The 16,743-nt window shown below is 53.4% G+C and overlaps 1 protein-coding gene across 1 annotated transcript; it reads right to left on the bottom strand.

Moving 5' to 3' along the window:
- Positions 1-980: 980 nt before the first annotated feature.
- Grk6 (G protein-coupled receptor kinase 6) lies at positions 981-16,487 on the bottom strand. Its single transcript, XM_021180129.1, has 16 exons — positions 16,263-16,487; positions 12,263-12,358; positions 11,298-11,410; positions 11,095-11,172; positions 10,660-10,760; positions 10,273-10,365; positions 10,111-10,174; positions 9,852-9,992; positions 9,364-9,554; positions 8,602-8,639; positions 8,425-8,514; positions 7,168-7,376; positions 6,950-7,087; positions 2,975-3,112; positions 2,758-2,892; positions 981-2,124 (listed from the first exon to the last, which is right to left on the bottom strand). The coding sequence occupies exons 1-16, from the start codon at positions 16,312-16,314 to the stop codon at positions 2,071-2,073; spliced, it is 1,731 nt and encodes a 576-aa protein (XP_021035788.1). The 5' UTR covers positions 16,315-16,487; the 3' UTR covers positions 981-2,070.
- Between the last annotated feature and the right edge of the window lie 256 nt (positions 16,488-16,743).

The raw sequence follows: 16,743 nt of genomic DNA, 5'->3' as shown, positions 1-16,743 counted from the left end.
TTGGGACATGTACCCAGGACTGTTGTGTTCAGTCCTTGGTGACAAGCTCACAAGCAAGGTAGTTTCAGGACTCTTGGGCTAAGGCTCCTGGGAGGAGTCTGTAGAGCCCGGTAGAGACAAACATGTGGCTGGGAGGAGTTTGTAGAGCCTGGTAGAAACGTGTGGCTGGGAGGAGTTTGTAGAGTCTAGTAGAAACGTGTGGCTAAATAGCTCTTGGCCCCCAAAAAATGCTCTTGCCAATTCCTGTCTTCCAAGTGACTGCTTCAGGACATGGCCATTGCTAACTTCAGGAACTCTGACTCAGGTGGCTGGCCCCTCCAACCCATCACACCAGTCTTTCTCAATCTCCTCTACTCTTTTCCCACCCACATGTTTTTTTTTGTTTTGTTTTGTTTTGTTTTTTCAAGACAGGGTTTCTCTGTATAGCCCTGGCTGTCCTGGAACTCACTTTGTAGACCAGGCTAGCCTCAAACTCGGAAATCCACCTGCCTCTGCCTCCCAAGTGCTGGGATTAAAGGTGTGTGCCACCACTGCCCAGCCCCACCCACATGTTTAAAAGAAGAGAATCCTGGACCTTATGCATGTGTGCCAGATTAGAATGGACGCACACAGGAGGGCATCGTTCACTAACTAGGGGCAGGTATTTCTAACAACAGCTCCCACCTGCTTCTCCAGGCCACTCCCTAGTTTACAAGGCCTCTTTGACCTAAGAGAGCTTAAAGACTGTTGAGATATGTCTGTCTCTGTAGCAGTCATACATAAACCCAAGCCGGTATCTAAGGCTGTGTTCCACCTAGCAATGAAAAAATGCAGAGACTGAGTCACTACTCCAAGGTTTGGTTGCCTGCAAAGTCCTGAGGACTCCTGGGCATCTGAAAGGCAACCCCCAGTCCCATTACAGATCCACCTTCAATGCTTTCCAGCTGGGCCAAGAAATCAGGAAGAATCATTGAAACACCAGAAATAAAAGGAGGCAGGCAGTGGTGGCTGGCCAGCCGTGTGCTCAGACTGTATTCGCACAGACACATGGCAGCTCACATTGGTCACATAGAGACACATGGCAGCTTACATTGGCTTTAAATATGGAAAAGCCAGGGCCTTATGGTCCCATGCTGTCCTAACTAGCATCAGGACAGCCATCACAGTCTGGGAAAGGCCAGGGCTAGGGTCTGGGGGCTTAGGCACAGCCTTACCCTACTCTCTTCACACAATGATATACACTCACCCCCACCCCCACCAGGCACACACAGGGAAGGGTGGATTATTGCTGGGCATGGTCTACTTTTATGAGGGATTCTGGAATGTTGGAGGGCTAAGTCTAACCCCCCTATGGCCTGCACTGGGGCATTTCTGAAAAAGGTGTCTTCAGGATATGACCCAGAATAAGGACTACTGTGTGCTCTGGGAGCTGGAAGGCAGAAAGCGACCCATCTCGGGCAGTGGTTTGATGGGTCCCAGTCAGCTAAGTCTGGGGTTATACTATGACCCAGGCCTAGAGGATACAAAGGCCCCAGCTCCAACCCTGACAAATGCTGAGAAAGAGGGAAAGCATTAGGCAACCAGAAGGTGGTGGCCTCAGTCCACAACAGGCAGGCACAAGTCTCACTTGGAGGTTGGAGGTGGCCAGTGCAGTGCTGTGGGCAGAGGTCTGACCTGGCCCACTCTCTGCTTGCTCATCTCCACTGGGCCCTAGAAGCCTGGAGTTTGGCACTGGCTCCTCTTGCCAGCTCCTGGCTTTCCTGGCCAGGGCTAATTGCCCTGGGGTGTCCAGGTCCAGGATGGAATTAAGAACGCTCTGGTAGCTATATACATTCATACAAATACATAAATACATAAAGCCCCGAGCTCCACAGAGAGCTGAAGGGACGCACCTTTGTCCCAAGATGGCCCAGGCCTTGTCAAACTCAGCTGGGCCAGTGGCTGAGGAATGGAGGACACTGGGGACAGTTCCGGCTGTGTTCCACAACCCACGACTTGTGTGGACAATGGGGAACACCACTGTGCAAAACTGTAAACGTCACTGAGAGTAGCTGCTACCGCCAACCGCCGGTGGGGGCCTCGGCCTGGGGGCTAGAGGCGGGTGGGGAGCTCTTCCTCACTGTCGCTGCAGTTCCCACAGCAATCCTGGAGGAACAGGGAAGACATGAAGGGAGAGAGAGAGGCACAGCGTTGCTGTTAGTCACCACTAAGGCCGACCAAGGCCAGTGTTCTGCCCAGAGAGGGTTGTGGGCTTCCCACAAGAGGCTTAGAGCAGCAGCTCGGCCAAACACGGGTGGTGTCAGGGTACGGCTTTCTGGCGACAGACTGAAGTAAGACTAGGAAGCTCCCAAGATCTGTCAGAGCAAGGCCTCTGTCCATCCCCCTGGACAGACTCAAGCACAAGGAGACAGTTGCTAAGCAAGGTTAGCAGCTTGAAGGGGTCAGGGTGCAGGGAGGCAAGCGGCAGGGAAGGAGCGGGTAAGGTGGACACCAGACTTCTTTCTCCTACATCTCGCCTCTGCCTCGGATGGGCTGCCTGGGGCTCCCCACAGTCAGGCAGCAAGGCCAACCCATGGGGATCCCACACTGCTCACCTCTGGAAAGAGAAAAGAGGCCATGAGACCAGCCAGGCGTGGGGGCCGGGGGTTTCAGGCAGGAATGAGGCACCTTGGGCATAGGAAGATGCCCACTCCCGGGGCAGGCGTGCACCAGCTCTGCCTCCCACCCACTCTCCCAGTGGAGCAGGTGGGACCCAGGGCAGACACTGCTAGGACTTACTTGGCGACTGAAGAGTCTCTGTAGCAATCCCTTCTTGGGGGGTGCAGTGGGCTGGCCCTTCCAGTCCAGGTCTGGGGGAACAGACCCATCCAGCCCAAAGACATTGAGTTCCTGGAAGCACTCGGTCTCCACCATCTACCCAGGAACAGGAAGCAGTGAGAGTTGGCCCCGGGGGTGCCCTACCTGGACCTCATCCCAGTCACAGGATAATCCCTACCTCATTCTGCCAGGGGATGGACACACTGCCCGTGGCAAACTTCTGGTAGAAGTCTTGGTCTGTGGGCTCCAGATCCACACCTTTAACTGTTGAGAACTGTTCAATGTCCAGGACATCCTTGCAATAAATAGCCTGGGGCTAAGGTGGAAGAGGCAGGAGTCAGGAGGGCTTGAGTCTGCCACCCTTGGCAGAGTCCAGATTTGGAGAGATCAGCATGGTGCCCCACACACTCCTGAGCTCAGCACTCCACTGTCTCTGAGGCGCTTTTCACCTCCATAGACAAGGATCGTGACCCTTTCTGTGCGGGGCCTGGACAGGCTGTGTGCAGACCTGGTTTGAGGCTGACCTTGTACTTGCACAGGACTGCCTGGGTATGTGTTGGGGTTGGGGTGGGAAGGGGAGTCCTGGCTCCCTCCATATGGACTGTGTGTGTGTGTGTGTGTGTGTCTCAACTCTGGGGTGTCCGGTACTGGATTGGTCTTACCAACCACCCTCCCAGTTCCTGCTGGGAGTTGGCTTCTGCATTTGAAGCTTTCTTATTTTCAATCTGTGCTGCTTTCAAAATCTTACCACAAAGGACGTCAATTAACACATTACCATCATGAAGTCAGAGGCGTAGTTCAGTGATACAACAGTGGCTCAGTATGCGTCAGGCCCTGGGTTCAATCCACACACACACACACACACACACACACACACACACACACACTCACAGACACACCACACACAGCTACCAGCCTGCCTACTGATACATACTTGATCATCACCATCATGTAAAATGGTGTACCTAACCTGAAAAGGTCTAAAGCTCCCTACAAGATACAGTATTTTTGACTTCAAAATGTTCCGTCAATGTATATACTGAGGTCAGGAAGAATGCCCGAGTGTGCCAGTTCAAAATTGCACAAGACAATGCAATGGCACCTCATCTCAAAAAAGCCGGCAGGATTATTCCTGATAGACCCACCCCTCAAAAAGATAAATACCCTCATGTCAACCAAGAATGAATAAGTTTTATTTTATATCCATGTAACAATATTAACCAGCTTTTAAGAAGAATGCTCCGACATAGATGAACTTTAAAAGCATGCTTAGCAAGGCAGAGGCAGGAGAATTTCTGAGTGCAAGGCCAGCCTGGTCTACAGAGTGAGTTCCAGGATGGCCAGAACTATAAAGAGAAAATCTGTCTTAATAAACAAACAAACAAACAAACAAACAAAAAAGCCATGCTTAGCAAATGAAGCCAGTCACAGAGGACTGTGTTCAGCATGCCCACATCTGACCACACAACTGAAGCATGTAAACTAGTTGGAGACAGACAGCCATGGTTTCTTGGGGTAGCAGGGAAGGATCTGGAACCCTAATGGACATAAGGTCTTGTTTATGTTCTGAAAGGGCTGGCAAAAACATTCTGAACTTTTGTGGTGACAGTCACATGACTCTTTCAGTTGACATGCATACTTTATATGGATTGACTGTGAGTTTCATCTCAACAGAGTTGTTCAAAATGTGTTGTTGGGCTGGAGAGATGGCTCAGTGGTTAAGAGCACTGACTGCTCTTCTGGAGATCCGGAGTTCAATTCCCAGCAACCACATGGTGGCTCACAACCATCTGTAATGGGATCCGATGCACTCTTCCAGTGTGTCTGAAGACAGTGACAGTGTACTCATATACATAAAATAAATCTTTTTAAAAAATGTATGTCGGCTGGGCATGGTAATGCACACCTTTGGTCCCAGCACTCAGGAGGCAGAGGCAGGTGGATCTACCAGTCAAGGCCAGGCTGGTCTACAGAGTGAGTTCCAGAGCAGCCAGGGCTACACAGAGAAACCCGGCCCTCCTCCCCCCAATATTGTCAAGTGCTGGTCTAGAGGTTAAAAACTTGCACTGTTCTTCCAGGGGCCCCTAAATTCACATGCACACACTCACACACAGAGACATAGGTAGACATGTAATTTTTTTTTTAATTAAAACCATAAAAGCATTGTTAAATTTGTTTTCTCATTTGCTACTTCTAAGTTCCAAGACACTGTCTTTATTTCTGACTTTGAACAGATGACCCACGGGCAGTGCGATTACTTAGACGATGTGCCGAGAGAAGTCAACCTGTGCAGTAGCTCCAGCCTGGAGCAGCAGGGTGAAGTCAGACCTGTCCTGTTCAAGTGCCAACTCTTTGACAGTGCTCACCCGCAGCGTGGGAGCCATCACTCAGAGCCCCCCTCGCTGGCTTCTCCCCAGCTCACTCATTCTCTATGACCCATGTCCATACCACACATTAGAGCTGCAACCTGAAGGTCTCCTGTCATCCTTAGAACATCGTGACATTCACTGTTGCTGCTCTGCACTGACTTGCTCCAGACACTATGGCCTCATGGTGGTGGTTCCATGTCCCTAGGCTGACCCTGCCACTGGCCCTCAGTGCCCGCCTGTCCCTTCCGCCTCTAATGCCTGTGGCCTCTAGTCTTGCAAGACTCTCTCCTTCAGTTCTGCGTAAGCATCACTCTCTCAGAGATGACCACACCCACATCACCGCCTTCTTTGCCTGTTCTTTTTCCTGTCAGACTTGGGACTATCTGAAAACACTCTTTGCATGTTAGTTTATTTTCATTATTTCTCTCCACTATAGCATGAGAATAGGCCTGGCTCTATGAACCTCATTATCTCCAAGACCTGACTCATACAGATATTCAGGTATTTGTCAAACGCATAAACATATGTGGCTGACAGCCATCAACCTGGTGCCCCCATCACCTCAAGACTTTCCCAAGTGGAAAACTGTCAAATCACAGGACCCCCGTGTCCACATACTTAAGGGAGGGAGGCAAGGACATGATCCCATCCTGGCCAACCAGAACTCTTCCTCTGACATTACAGAGAAACCTGAATTCAGGTTCTGTGCAGACAAGTTGAAGAACCAAGGGACAGTCTTAGCAACCCAGCACAAAGCCCCAGTGATAGCCCAGAGAGACTTGGGGCCAAATGAACCAACAGACTTGTGGTGAGTCTGAGCAGGGTTTCTGCTTCTAGGCTCTAATATCTAGAGTACAATTGTCTGCACTCTCTCAAGAGGGAGATCCTAGGACTAGAAAGACGGCTCAGCAGTTAGAAGTATGCACTGCTGTTGTGGGGGATCTGAGTTGATTCCTCAAACTAATGTCACGCAGACGCTCACAACCACCGGTGACTCCATTCCCATCCACGTCCCCACGCACAGACACACACATACAGACATACACATACTCCACAGGCACACACATACATAGACATATTCACATTCCTAGACATACACACATGCACAGACATATACATACCCACACAGAGACAGACACACAAACACAAAATTAAAAATAAGATAAATATTTTAAAGTAAAACTTTGAAGGGGGTAATTGTCTGCCTGCAGAGCAGCAGTTAGCCCAACAGCCCCTGATGGCACCACCGTCTCAGTTTCTTTTGGAAATGGGTTATTCCCATTGGGCCAGGAAGGGGTGATCTGGGTGTCCAGTGGGGCCCTTCAGCAAACAGAGCATTTAATTTCAAATTCGTGAACAAACCTTGCTCTGTGTCCACTGGGTAGATGGCTATCTAAGAAGACATGAGCCTGAGCCACTAGGCCACCATTGCCACTCCCTGGGAAAAGATGCCTGCCATCGAAGGCTAACCAATCACAGTACAGAGAGGACGTGAGTTCTTGCAATGCTCTCAGAGCATCTCCATGTCTGCCCGGCATTCTAACCTGGTACACTAAAACCCACAGTATGTTGGGCATTCCATTTTCACAAGCCTACGCGCGCGCACACACACACACACACACACTCTCTCTCTGGGGGTGAGGGGCAGCCCAAGCCATTAGATGGGGTTTTTCCAACATCTGCACTGAAAGTGACCTGGCCCTTGCTCCCAGTCACCCACCCCAGCTCTGCCCCACCCCACCCCCTGGTTCGGCTGGCCAATAGCAAGGGAGGGCAGGACTTACATCAGGCTTAAAAGGCGGCTCTAGCATGCCAGCTCCCAGCCGCTTGAAATTCAGTTTCTTGAAAAGGGGGTGCTCCTTTACCTCACGGGCGCCACCTCCGCGACACCCCAGGCGCTCAGCAGGGTCCTTGCTGAGAAGCTATAGAAGGGCAGTGGTGGTGAGGGTACCTGAGTGGGTGAGGTACCCCAGCTACCCCCAGCTAAGACTCTGGCTTGTACCTGAGAACAGAGTGAGCGCGCCTGTGAGGAAAAACGGTCTGTGTACTCCTCGGCCACTTCCTTGACCAGCCGCTCCACCTCTTCGCGCTTGATCTTCTTCTTCCTCTGCTGGAAGGGTGACTGACCTGCGATCATCTCATACAGGAGGCAGCCTAGCGCCCACCAGTCAGGACTGAACGTGTAGCGCTCATTGCTCACCACCTCTGGAGCTGGACAGGGACCAGGAGTCAGGGCTGGGCAGGTAGTGAGGAGCAGGGAGCACTCGGCCCCAGAAACAAAAACCAGATTTGATCAAACATCCTCTGGATAGGCAGGTATGCCACTGGCCTGCTGTGGACTGAGCCAGTATGAGAAGCCACATCTCATCAATGGTGGCTGGTGTGGCCCTGAGGGGAGGGTCACACCAAGAACTTCGTGTCTGATTGCTTGTTTTCCTGGGGGTGTGGGTGGGATTCCTAGTGCTGGAGTGTGTGGAACCCAGGGCCACACAACTATCAGGCACGTGCTCTATGAGTTACATCATACACACCCAACCAAGACCCCAGACACCTTTTTTTTTTTTTTTTTTTTTTTTTAACATTAAGTTGTTTGCCTTAAATGCTGGCAATCAATTCAAATTATTCTAAAAACAATTCAACTTCAAATTTAATGTATGCCAGATCAGGACCACTTAGCTACTGATTTGTAACTTCTGGCTTTCACAACGATTGAAAACGCCCACTGGCTGCTACCTCCCACCAGCCCTGGCAGGCCCCATGCACAGTTCTCCATTCAGCATCCCCTTTCACCTCAAAGCCCTCCAGGAGACAGCTCTGATGAGGTTTTACAGTAGGAGAAAGAAGGCAAGAAGTGGAATGCCTGGCCCAAGATGGACTCTGGAGAGCCTAGACTGTACTGTGTCACACTGTCCACAAGCTAGGTCTCCACTGCCTGTGTCCCCTGTGAATGGCATGCTATCCAAGCATGGGGCATGGATGTGTATGCTGTTTCTGTTTCCCTTCACCCTCACAGGCCCACCCAGTCCTAGGTGTTCAATAAGCATCCGGCAAATGAATAGCAGGGTTCACAATGGTGGGATCTGGCTAAGTCTTGGTTTCCCAACATACACACACACACGGGTAGCAGTGTTGGTATAGGCATCTACCTACTCTCTGAAGTTAACACCCTCCCTCCCCTAGTACAACAGTGAGTAAGTAGGCCAGGCCTGGGACAGCAAGGGGGCTGAGGAGACTGGCATATTAGGTCAAAGGGACTTACCCATGTAGCCCACAGTGCCCACACGGCCTTTGATGGTCTGGCCCTCAGGCACATGCACGGCCAGTCCCAGGTCCGAGATCCGAATGTGGCCTGGGTAGGGGTATGGAAGCAGGTGGGTTCACTGATAGGCTAAGCCTCCAACCTCACCCCATCTCCCAGTTGGGCCTTCTCACCCACCATGGTCATCCAGAAGGATATTCTCTGGCTTTAGGTCCCTATGGGGAGAGAAACACAGGGTCAGATGCCTGTTTTCCAGGAAGCCAGACAGAGCCAGCCTCTGGCAGTTCAAGTGCCTTCTGGGTTCAGGCATGGAGCAAGGTGAACAAGCCCTGCTCTCCCCGGGCAGCAACCAGGACCTCAGGAACTTTTTAGAGTAGTAAGAAGTGAGGACTCCAACCCAGTGGGGGGAGCCACCTGGGGAGAGGGGATCCCTGGAAGTCATCCTTGGACTTGTTCACCTGTGCTCCCTTCCCCCGGTGGCCAACTCTACCTTCTCCGTCACATGAGGCTACCCTTCCATCCCCTCAGGGGGCCACTGGGAGGCTCTAATAAAAGCTCCATCCATAATCATAAGTAGGGCTCGCTACTACTGAGCCCGCCTGCAAGGCAGGAAGTAGAGTCTCCCAGAAACAGAACTTGTTTTGGAAGCAGGGAGCGGACTAGCTTAAGGTCACACAGAGAGGCATGACAAAAATCAGAATTCACACATTGGCCAGGAGGCTGGCTCCCCAAACCTAGGTCTGAAGCACTCAAATCTATCAAACACGGGGAGTTTGTGTAGAGCCGGTGTTGGCTTGTGGTTAGAGAAACCTCCAGCACACAATACTTCCACTGCCCTGCCTGACAGGCAGCCAGAGCTGCCACTCTCAAACCTAACTGCTGTCGATGTCCAGGAAGGCCCAAGGCCTGGAACAGCCAGCCATCCGAGCTCCGCCCTACCTGTACACAATGCGTTCCCGGTGCAGGTCTTCCAGGCCACAGCAGATCTCAGCAGCATAGAAGACAGCACGTGCTTCAGGAAAGCCAGCCTGGCCCATGTGGTAGATGTGGAACTTTAGGTCGCCTCCATTCATCAATGTCAGCACCAGGCACAGTGCATCCTTGGTCTCATAGGCGTAGGCTAAGCTCACCTGTGCTCGGGAGACCCACACCCTCAGCCAGGAACCTGCTTGCATGCATGCTCACTCTCCTAAATGCTAATGGCAGCCACCCAAACAATCTTCTGTGTGCCACTCCTTAGGACCCAGCAGGCTTCCTGAGCCTGGAATAGCACTCCTACCCCACCCTTCTTGGGTACTGTCCAGGGCAGGAAGGGATGGGGCAGAGGGCAGTCCCTTTGGCAATAGGGAGGGACTTTAGCCTGGTGGGTGGGGAATGTAGCAGGCGGTGTGGCCCAGGGGAAGGGAGAGGGCTCCTTGTGTACTTACTACAAACCTACTGTTCACTTTCTCCAAGATCTGCTTCTCGTTGAGAGCCATGGCCTCCCCCTTTCGCTTCTTTATCCGCTTCTTTTCCAGTTTCTTGCATGCGTACATCTTGCCTGTTGCCCGCACCTGGCAGGCACATACCTGTAACCAGGCAGACAGGGATGGATGGGGACCAGACATGCTCTTGCTGAAGGTGGGAGGGCCCGGGCCTACAGTACCCAATCTATTATACTCTGCAAAGACCTGGGTGGCCACTTACCTCCCCAAAGCCACCTTTGCCCAGGACTCGGTACTGCCTGAAGGTGTTTTTGGTCACTGGCTGCCTATAGGCGAGAGTAAAGAAACAAACATTTACACAGGCAGGGCTTGCCATGAGAGCCCACAATCTGGCCTACCACAGGCCAGCTTGGGAGGCGTTCACCTTTCCAGCCACTTCCACTGCAGAAAACGGTTGAAGTAGATGCTGTCGAGGTAGTCGGCAAAAGGGGCCGTGCTCAGGTACTCGTGGGTCAGCCTGTTGAGAGAGGATCAGTCTGTAGGCGAGCCTCTAACAAGGCCAATTCTGAGTCTGAAGGCCTCCCACTACATGCCGGTCAGACACAAAGCACCATCCTTTTCCTTGGACAAGCTTCTCACTGAGGCCCTGAGCAGGAGGGTGCAGGTACTCCACACTGAAGCGGGGATGGGAGGCAACTGCTAAACTCCAACAACGCGGACAGGAAGAGGAGCTGAGCTTATCACAGACTTCAGAGCCCACAGAAGCCCCCTTCCCTGGCACAATTCCAGACCAGGAGGTATGGAGCCTTACCGGGTCAGCTCCTGGAAGAGGTCTTTGCAGGGTCCCTGCTCTAGCCGCTGGGCACAGTTACTCACCAGCTGCCGTGGAACTTCAGGGATGAGGTCGGGACCCTAGGGACATGCCACAGACAGCTAATGCAGGAGGGCTCCCTTGGACAATTGCCTACTCCCGAGGCAGATGTCTGTGGGTGCCGAGGGCGGCTGTGGGTAGCGAGTGCACACTAGCTGCCAGTTTGCTCAACTCCCTTTCTGCTGACCCTTAAGGCAGGGTGAGCCAGCCCCTGGCAGGCTGCCTGACCCAAGCTCAGCCCAACCCTTGGGCTCCATGCCCTTGGGGCTGCCTGGAACAGCTCCCGGGCACTCAGTGCCCAGGCTGTGGTCACTCCTGTGCTGTTGTCACTGGGCCCTGCCCGCTGCTGTCATCTCCCTGTCATCGCTCACTCACCGTGTGGCTCAGAAAGTTCTGCATTAGTCGGCGCCCACATGCTTTCCGCTTCTCGTCAGGGGTCACCTCATATTCAGCCTGCAGGGTGAGAGGCAAAGAACCTGACAGATGTGGGGACGGAGTGGGGGTGGGGGGGGGAAGGAAAATGGCCAGGACCTCTGCCTGCCCTCAGTGCTGGGCTGGGCCCTGGGTGGGATACTCACCACCCCATCCAGAAAGGCAGTACAGCGGGTCAGCTCAGGCCTCGTAGCACAGAACTCACGAAATAACAGGCGCCCAATGGGCTGGCGCTCACATAGGCTGTGGTAGTCGCGCTCTGCAGGCCAAGAGGGGAACTGCGAGGTCACAGACCTAGGACTCACTGGCAGGGCACCCTGTTCTACATCCCCACATCTGGAATCCAATAATTTCTAGCCCCAAAAAGTGGCAGTCATTATCTCTTCAGAACCCTCCCTGCAATCTTCAGGTGGGTGCCACTACAAGTCCAATGTAACCTGGGGGCTATGGGGCCCAGAGAGGTTGATTAATTCAACTCAGTGCCACACAGCCAGGAGTCTGGGCTCTAGACACCAGGTCTCCTTTCCCTGTTGTTTCCTGGACTTGCTTGTCACAGTTCTGGAGTTGGGTGTGGTCTGTGTGGTTGCCGCCCAGCCCAGCCCAAGTCTACACCTGTTGCCTGCCTGGCGAAAGTGCGAGAGGAAGCTGTGGCTTCCGCTGCTCTCAGCTGGGCCTCCCAAGCGCATGCAAGCCATCAGCAGAGGACGGGGTCACCTGAGATACAGTTCAGACCCTCATCCACGATGCTGGAACTGGGATGAGCCCTTCTAGAGGTAACCACCATACTGCCCTAGCTTTGACGGGTACCCTCAGATGCAAGCTCATGAGCACAGGACTGCTGTTCCAAACCTGACTTCCCTCCTAAGTTTCTCTCACCACCCTCCATCCTGGCCCTCTGCCTTCGCCCATGCCCACTCTGCTGACACCAGTCTTCGTTCTCTGCCCTCTGCCATTTCAGGCCCAGGAACTGGAACTGGACTATGGCGTCTCGGTCTTCCTGGACATCCCTCCTACACAGGCCCCCATGGCCAAGGCAATGCCTGGGGATGGCTCCTCATGGCTACCACCCTAGCTCCCCTCCCCCCAATCTGCTCTGGGAGCCATGCCTCACCAAGGCTGAGTCGAAGCTCCTCACACTGGCTGATATGGGGGAACTGCAGCATCTGGCGCCATTTCTTGCTCTTGCCTTTGCGATTCCCGCCACCACCTGCAAGAGCAATCAGGAGCTGGGTCCCATTGAGTCCTGAGCCACCTGCCTCGGAACCTTCCCCTTAACATGTTGTACAGAGAGGCCTTCAGGGCCCTGTTAAGTAAGGCCAAGCCTGCTGTGGGAGGAACCTTGAGGCTTCTTCCAAACATTCCAGGATGCCCTTAACAAGTTCCAGGACACACATGGCCCTTGTTGGAACCCATGGTAAGAGTTCCCTGAATGAGAACCAAAATGACCATGAAGACATCTCAGCAAGAAGTTCCGCCTCATTCACTCCTAACACAGTGGGAAGTCTACAGGTTAGGAGAGTAGGAGCTGGGCAGGGGGGTGGGGGGCACACCTTTAATCCCAGCACTTGGGAGGCAGACACAGGAAAATCTGAGTTCAAGGCCAGCCTGGTCGGCAGAGCAACTTCCAGGACAGCCAGGGCTACACAGAGGAATTATGTTTTGGAAAAAAAAAAAAAAAGAAAAACAAAAAGAAGTAGACAAGACAAGAAGCCGGAGCCGGGCGTGGTGGCGCACGCCTTTAATCCCAGCACTCGGGAGGCAGAGGCAGGCGGATNTCTGAGTTCGAGGCCAGCCTGGTCTACAAAGTGAGTNCCAGGACAGCCAGGGCTACACAGAGAAACCCTGTCTCGAAAAAACAAAAAAAAAAAAAAAAAAAAAACAAAAACAAAAACAAAAAAAAAAAGACAAGAAGCCGGGCATGGTAGCACTCGCCATCCAAAAAGCAGGTGGATCTCTGAGTTTGAGGCCAGCCTGGTCTACAAGTCAGTTCTAGGCTACATCAATCAAGAAAGTAGACAAAGGTACCACAGTAGAGGGTATCACATAAGATGCCAAGGCAAGCCAGCCAGAGATCCTGTGTCATATGGGACACATGTGAGATGCCAGAGGCAATCTGAACAACCCCTCATCCCCGTAACACCAATCACCACACCAGAACTATCCCCTGCCCTCAGCAAGGAGGTGGCAGGAGGATGCCCCATCTTCCCCCGCCAACCCCACTGATGCCTGCCTTATTTTATTTGGCTGAGCCAGCTGGGATGCCTCCAGAGTCTGACAGGTAGGCTAAATGTGTGCTTCAGGAGTTCCCACCCCCACCTGCAGAAGTAGTGAGAGACAGGCAAACTAGACTAGAAATTTGAAAATTAGGCACAGTCTCAAAGAACCAGTGAACAAAAACCCAACATTGCAGACAAACAGAGCACATCAGAATGGGACCCACAAGTGTCTTTGGGACAACACATGGGGACATCAGAATGACGGGAGGAGCCTGGGCCTGAATCTCCAGGGTATACTTCCAGCCATCACTGCACTGTAGGGTGAGTGGGAAAGTCTGTGTCCGGCCCCCAGTAGGGCTATATAGAGAGGTAAGACCTATGTCCAATTTACTGACAGCCTAGGGCAACCAAGTTCTGTAGCCAGGCCTCAATTTCCCCAGCACTGCCTCTATCTGATCCAGTGCAAGTGATGGAGGGGGAGGAGCTGCCTTCTGGGAAGAGGTCACAGCTGGGTCCCTAATTGGGCTCCATGAGGAAAGAGGAAGTGCTAGTGTCCCCTTGAGAAACCCTCTCTGGTGGCCCTGCTACAGCCTGTACCCTATGTGCCCCACAGCCATTGCCTCACTGCAAGTGAGCAAGAAACCTCCAACTCCTTAACCATGGGCAAGCCTCCCCAGAGGGAGCTCCCTCCCACTCTCCCTCCAACCCAGGTTCCCCACCCAGCCCTACATTTTCTTGCCTCACCCCCCCCCACTTCCTCCTCCCCATCCTCCCAGCTGTATCAAGACAAGAGCAAAAAGTCACATGCAAATATCCTGTCCTAGAACCAGCTGCTGATCTGTGGGTCTCCTCTCCACCCTACTCTGCCCTCCTCCTGTAGGCCTCTGGCACTGGGGGAAGGAAGAAATCCAAGTGAGGGAGCACACCCCAAAGGTCATCCCACCTAGTGCCAGATGACGTACAAGTTAAGCTCTGGGCAGTGAATTCTGAGGCTGAGGGTAACAGTAGAAGAGAATTCAAGCCCAGCTCTCAAATCCAAGTTCCTTACATGACTAGCATTTATTAAAAGCCAACTGAGCTCTATCCCAGCACTTGGGAAGCAAAGGCAGATCTCTGAGTTCAAGGCCAGCCTGATCTACATAGCAAGATCTAAGTAAGCCAAAACTATACACATAGTGAGACCATCTCAAAAACAGAATCTACAAAATAAAGCCAACTGTATGCATATACCACAGGTTTCCCAACTGCTGTGAGGGTCTCTGGTCACTTGGAAAGCTGGCCTCAAGCTGCTAGCTGTTTTGTGCAATGATTCTCATACAAGCAGTCCACGGGTATTAGAAGATTTCAGGGCAATGAGGCTTTCCTTAAAATTTACATGTAAAATAAGGAAACAATAATGTTGAGGGACAGGAAGCAGGTCAAAGGCCATGCAGGTGTGTACAGTGCTGTCACAGTAAGTCCAGGACACAGGACCTCTAGAGGAGGCACTAGTCCTCATTTTGGCCATGATATCCTGGGCCAAGATCCAGTAATGCCGGCTCACCTATGCAAAGGTGCCCACAGGATCTCGCCCAACAAGGCAATGCCCTCAGCAGAGCTGAGCCCCGAATTGGCTAGCCCTAGGAAGTGAAGCCTGGCCTTGGCTCTCCTTATCCCTCCTCCCTGGCTGGCTGCATGACGAGGCAGAACAGAATCAGCAGATGCCCCCAGAGGCTGAGAGGAAGGCCCAGCCCCTGAGCTTGATAAGGGACAGGAGATAAGATTGCCTCCCTTGGGCACTAGGGATCCAACCTGCCCATCCCATTTCCAGGTAACACCTCTCTGGGTGTGACATGCACCAAGTAGGCAGAGGACACCAGGGACTGCAGCACACTGGGGACTTGTCTGAGCTACCTATAGACTCTACTGGGTATCTGCCTGACCCTAGGTCAATTACAATCTCACTGGGTTAGTCTCTGATCTGAGCTTCAGTTTCACACCTGTAAACTGATATAGAACAGTGAAGCTGAAGGTTCGTTCATCATGGAAACCCAGCAGAAAGTGGAAAGCTGTCACCGTGTCCCTCCCTGGAGTTCCAAAAAGAAAAATCTTGTTGGTGTTTGCCCACCAGCACCCTGGACAGAGTAGGGCACTACAGGTATCTAATGATTATGACACTCTATGTCGTTTGTCTGGCTCTAGTCATCTAGGACCCATAGAGCCAAATAACATCTGGAGTGAAACCAAGGAAGAGCAACTCCGCACCATATCCATGTGCGCGCACACACTAAGTCGACCAGACTGGCTTTTAGCCCTACAGTCGTTTATAGCCCGGTATGCTCGTCTCTCATTTATTTCCCCGGTGCATCTGCCCTAGCAGGTCACAGGCTTGCTAAATGCCAAAATCGTTACCCATGCACCCGTTTTTAGTGCCCAGAAGCTCCAGGTGAGTGGTGGTTCTGCATGTAATGTGTGTGTCCAGAAGTTTCCCCCTGTCGGTTGGGTTGTCTATGCAAAGGCTCGGCTCATTCATTCTCTAATCCTTACCGATTACCAACTTTGTGCCTTTCAGGGCATCTGGGCCTGGGGCACGTGGGGCACCTTCCTGCCTCTCACATAGAAGAGGCCTCACACGCATTCCTCTGGGACTCACGTTCCACCTTTTCCCTTCCTTCCCTTTCTTCTTCATCACCCCCAAACCCGGCTTGAGGCCCATGGCGCGACCCCCGCCCCTCCTGGGCCCCGGGTTCCGGGGGCAGAAGCGGAGGGCCGGAAGGGCTCATGTCTGCGCTTAAGAGTGCGGGTGCAGACTCGAGGGCACGAGGATAGCTGGGGCCCGGGCGCCTCATGGAGCTCGGAGGTCGCGCGCCTGCGATCCCCGCGCCCAGGCCTGGCCGCCCGCCTGCCTGGCCTCACCTTCCCGGGCCTTGAGTAGCACCGTGTTCGCTACGATGTTCTCGAGCTCCATGGGCTGCAGCGCCGCCCGGCCCGCCAGGCCGCGCCGCCGGCCGGGACCGCCCACGAGAGCCGGAGCCGATGGCGATCGGCGCGGCTCGGCTCGGCTCGGCTCGGCTCGGCTCGACTGACCGCACCGCGGCCTCCGGGCCTCACCGGCCTCCCGGGCCGCCGCCGCCCGCCGCGTACTCTGCGCCCCTCCCGGTCCACCGGCGCCCGCCCCGCCCCGCCCTCTGTTTACTTGGCTCAGTCAATGGGCGAGCGGACGCTCCCCGCGCCGGACTACTATTGGTCAGCCTCTTTCTCTTGCCCCGCCCACGGAGCCGGGAACTCGCTCCCTGCAGAGAGGGGGCGGGCCCCGTCGCGTCGCCGATTTCTGGTTGGACTGCGGACGGGATTCGGCCCCTAGGTTCGAATGTCTAGGCCTTCGTAGGATGCCGAG

The sequence above is a fragment of the Mus caroli genome, chromosome 13, assembly GCF_900094665.2.
Source record: "Mus caroli chromosome 13, CAROLI_EIJ_v1.1, whole genome shotgun sequence".
Taxonomy (NCBI): Eukaryota; Metazoa; Chordata; class Mammalia; order Rodentia; family Muridae; genus Mus; species Mus caroli.
This window is presented reverse-complemented; position numbering and strand designations above follow the sequence as displayed.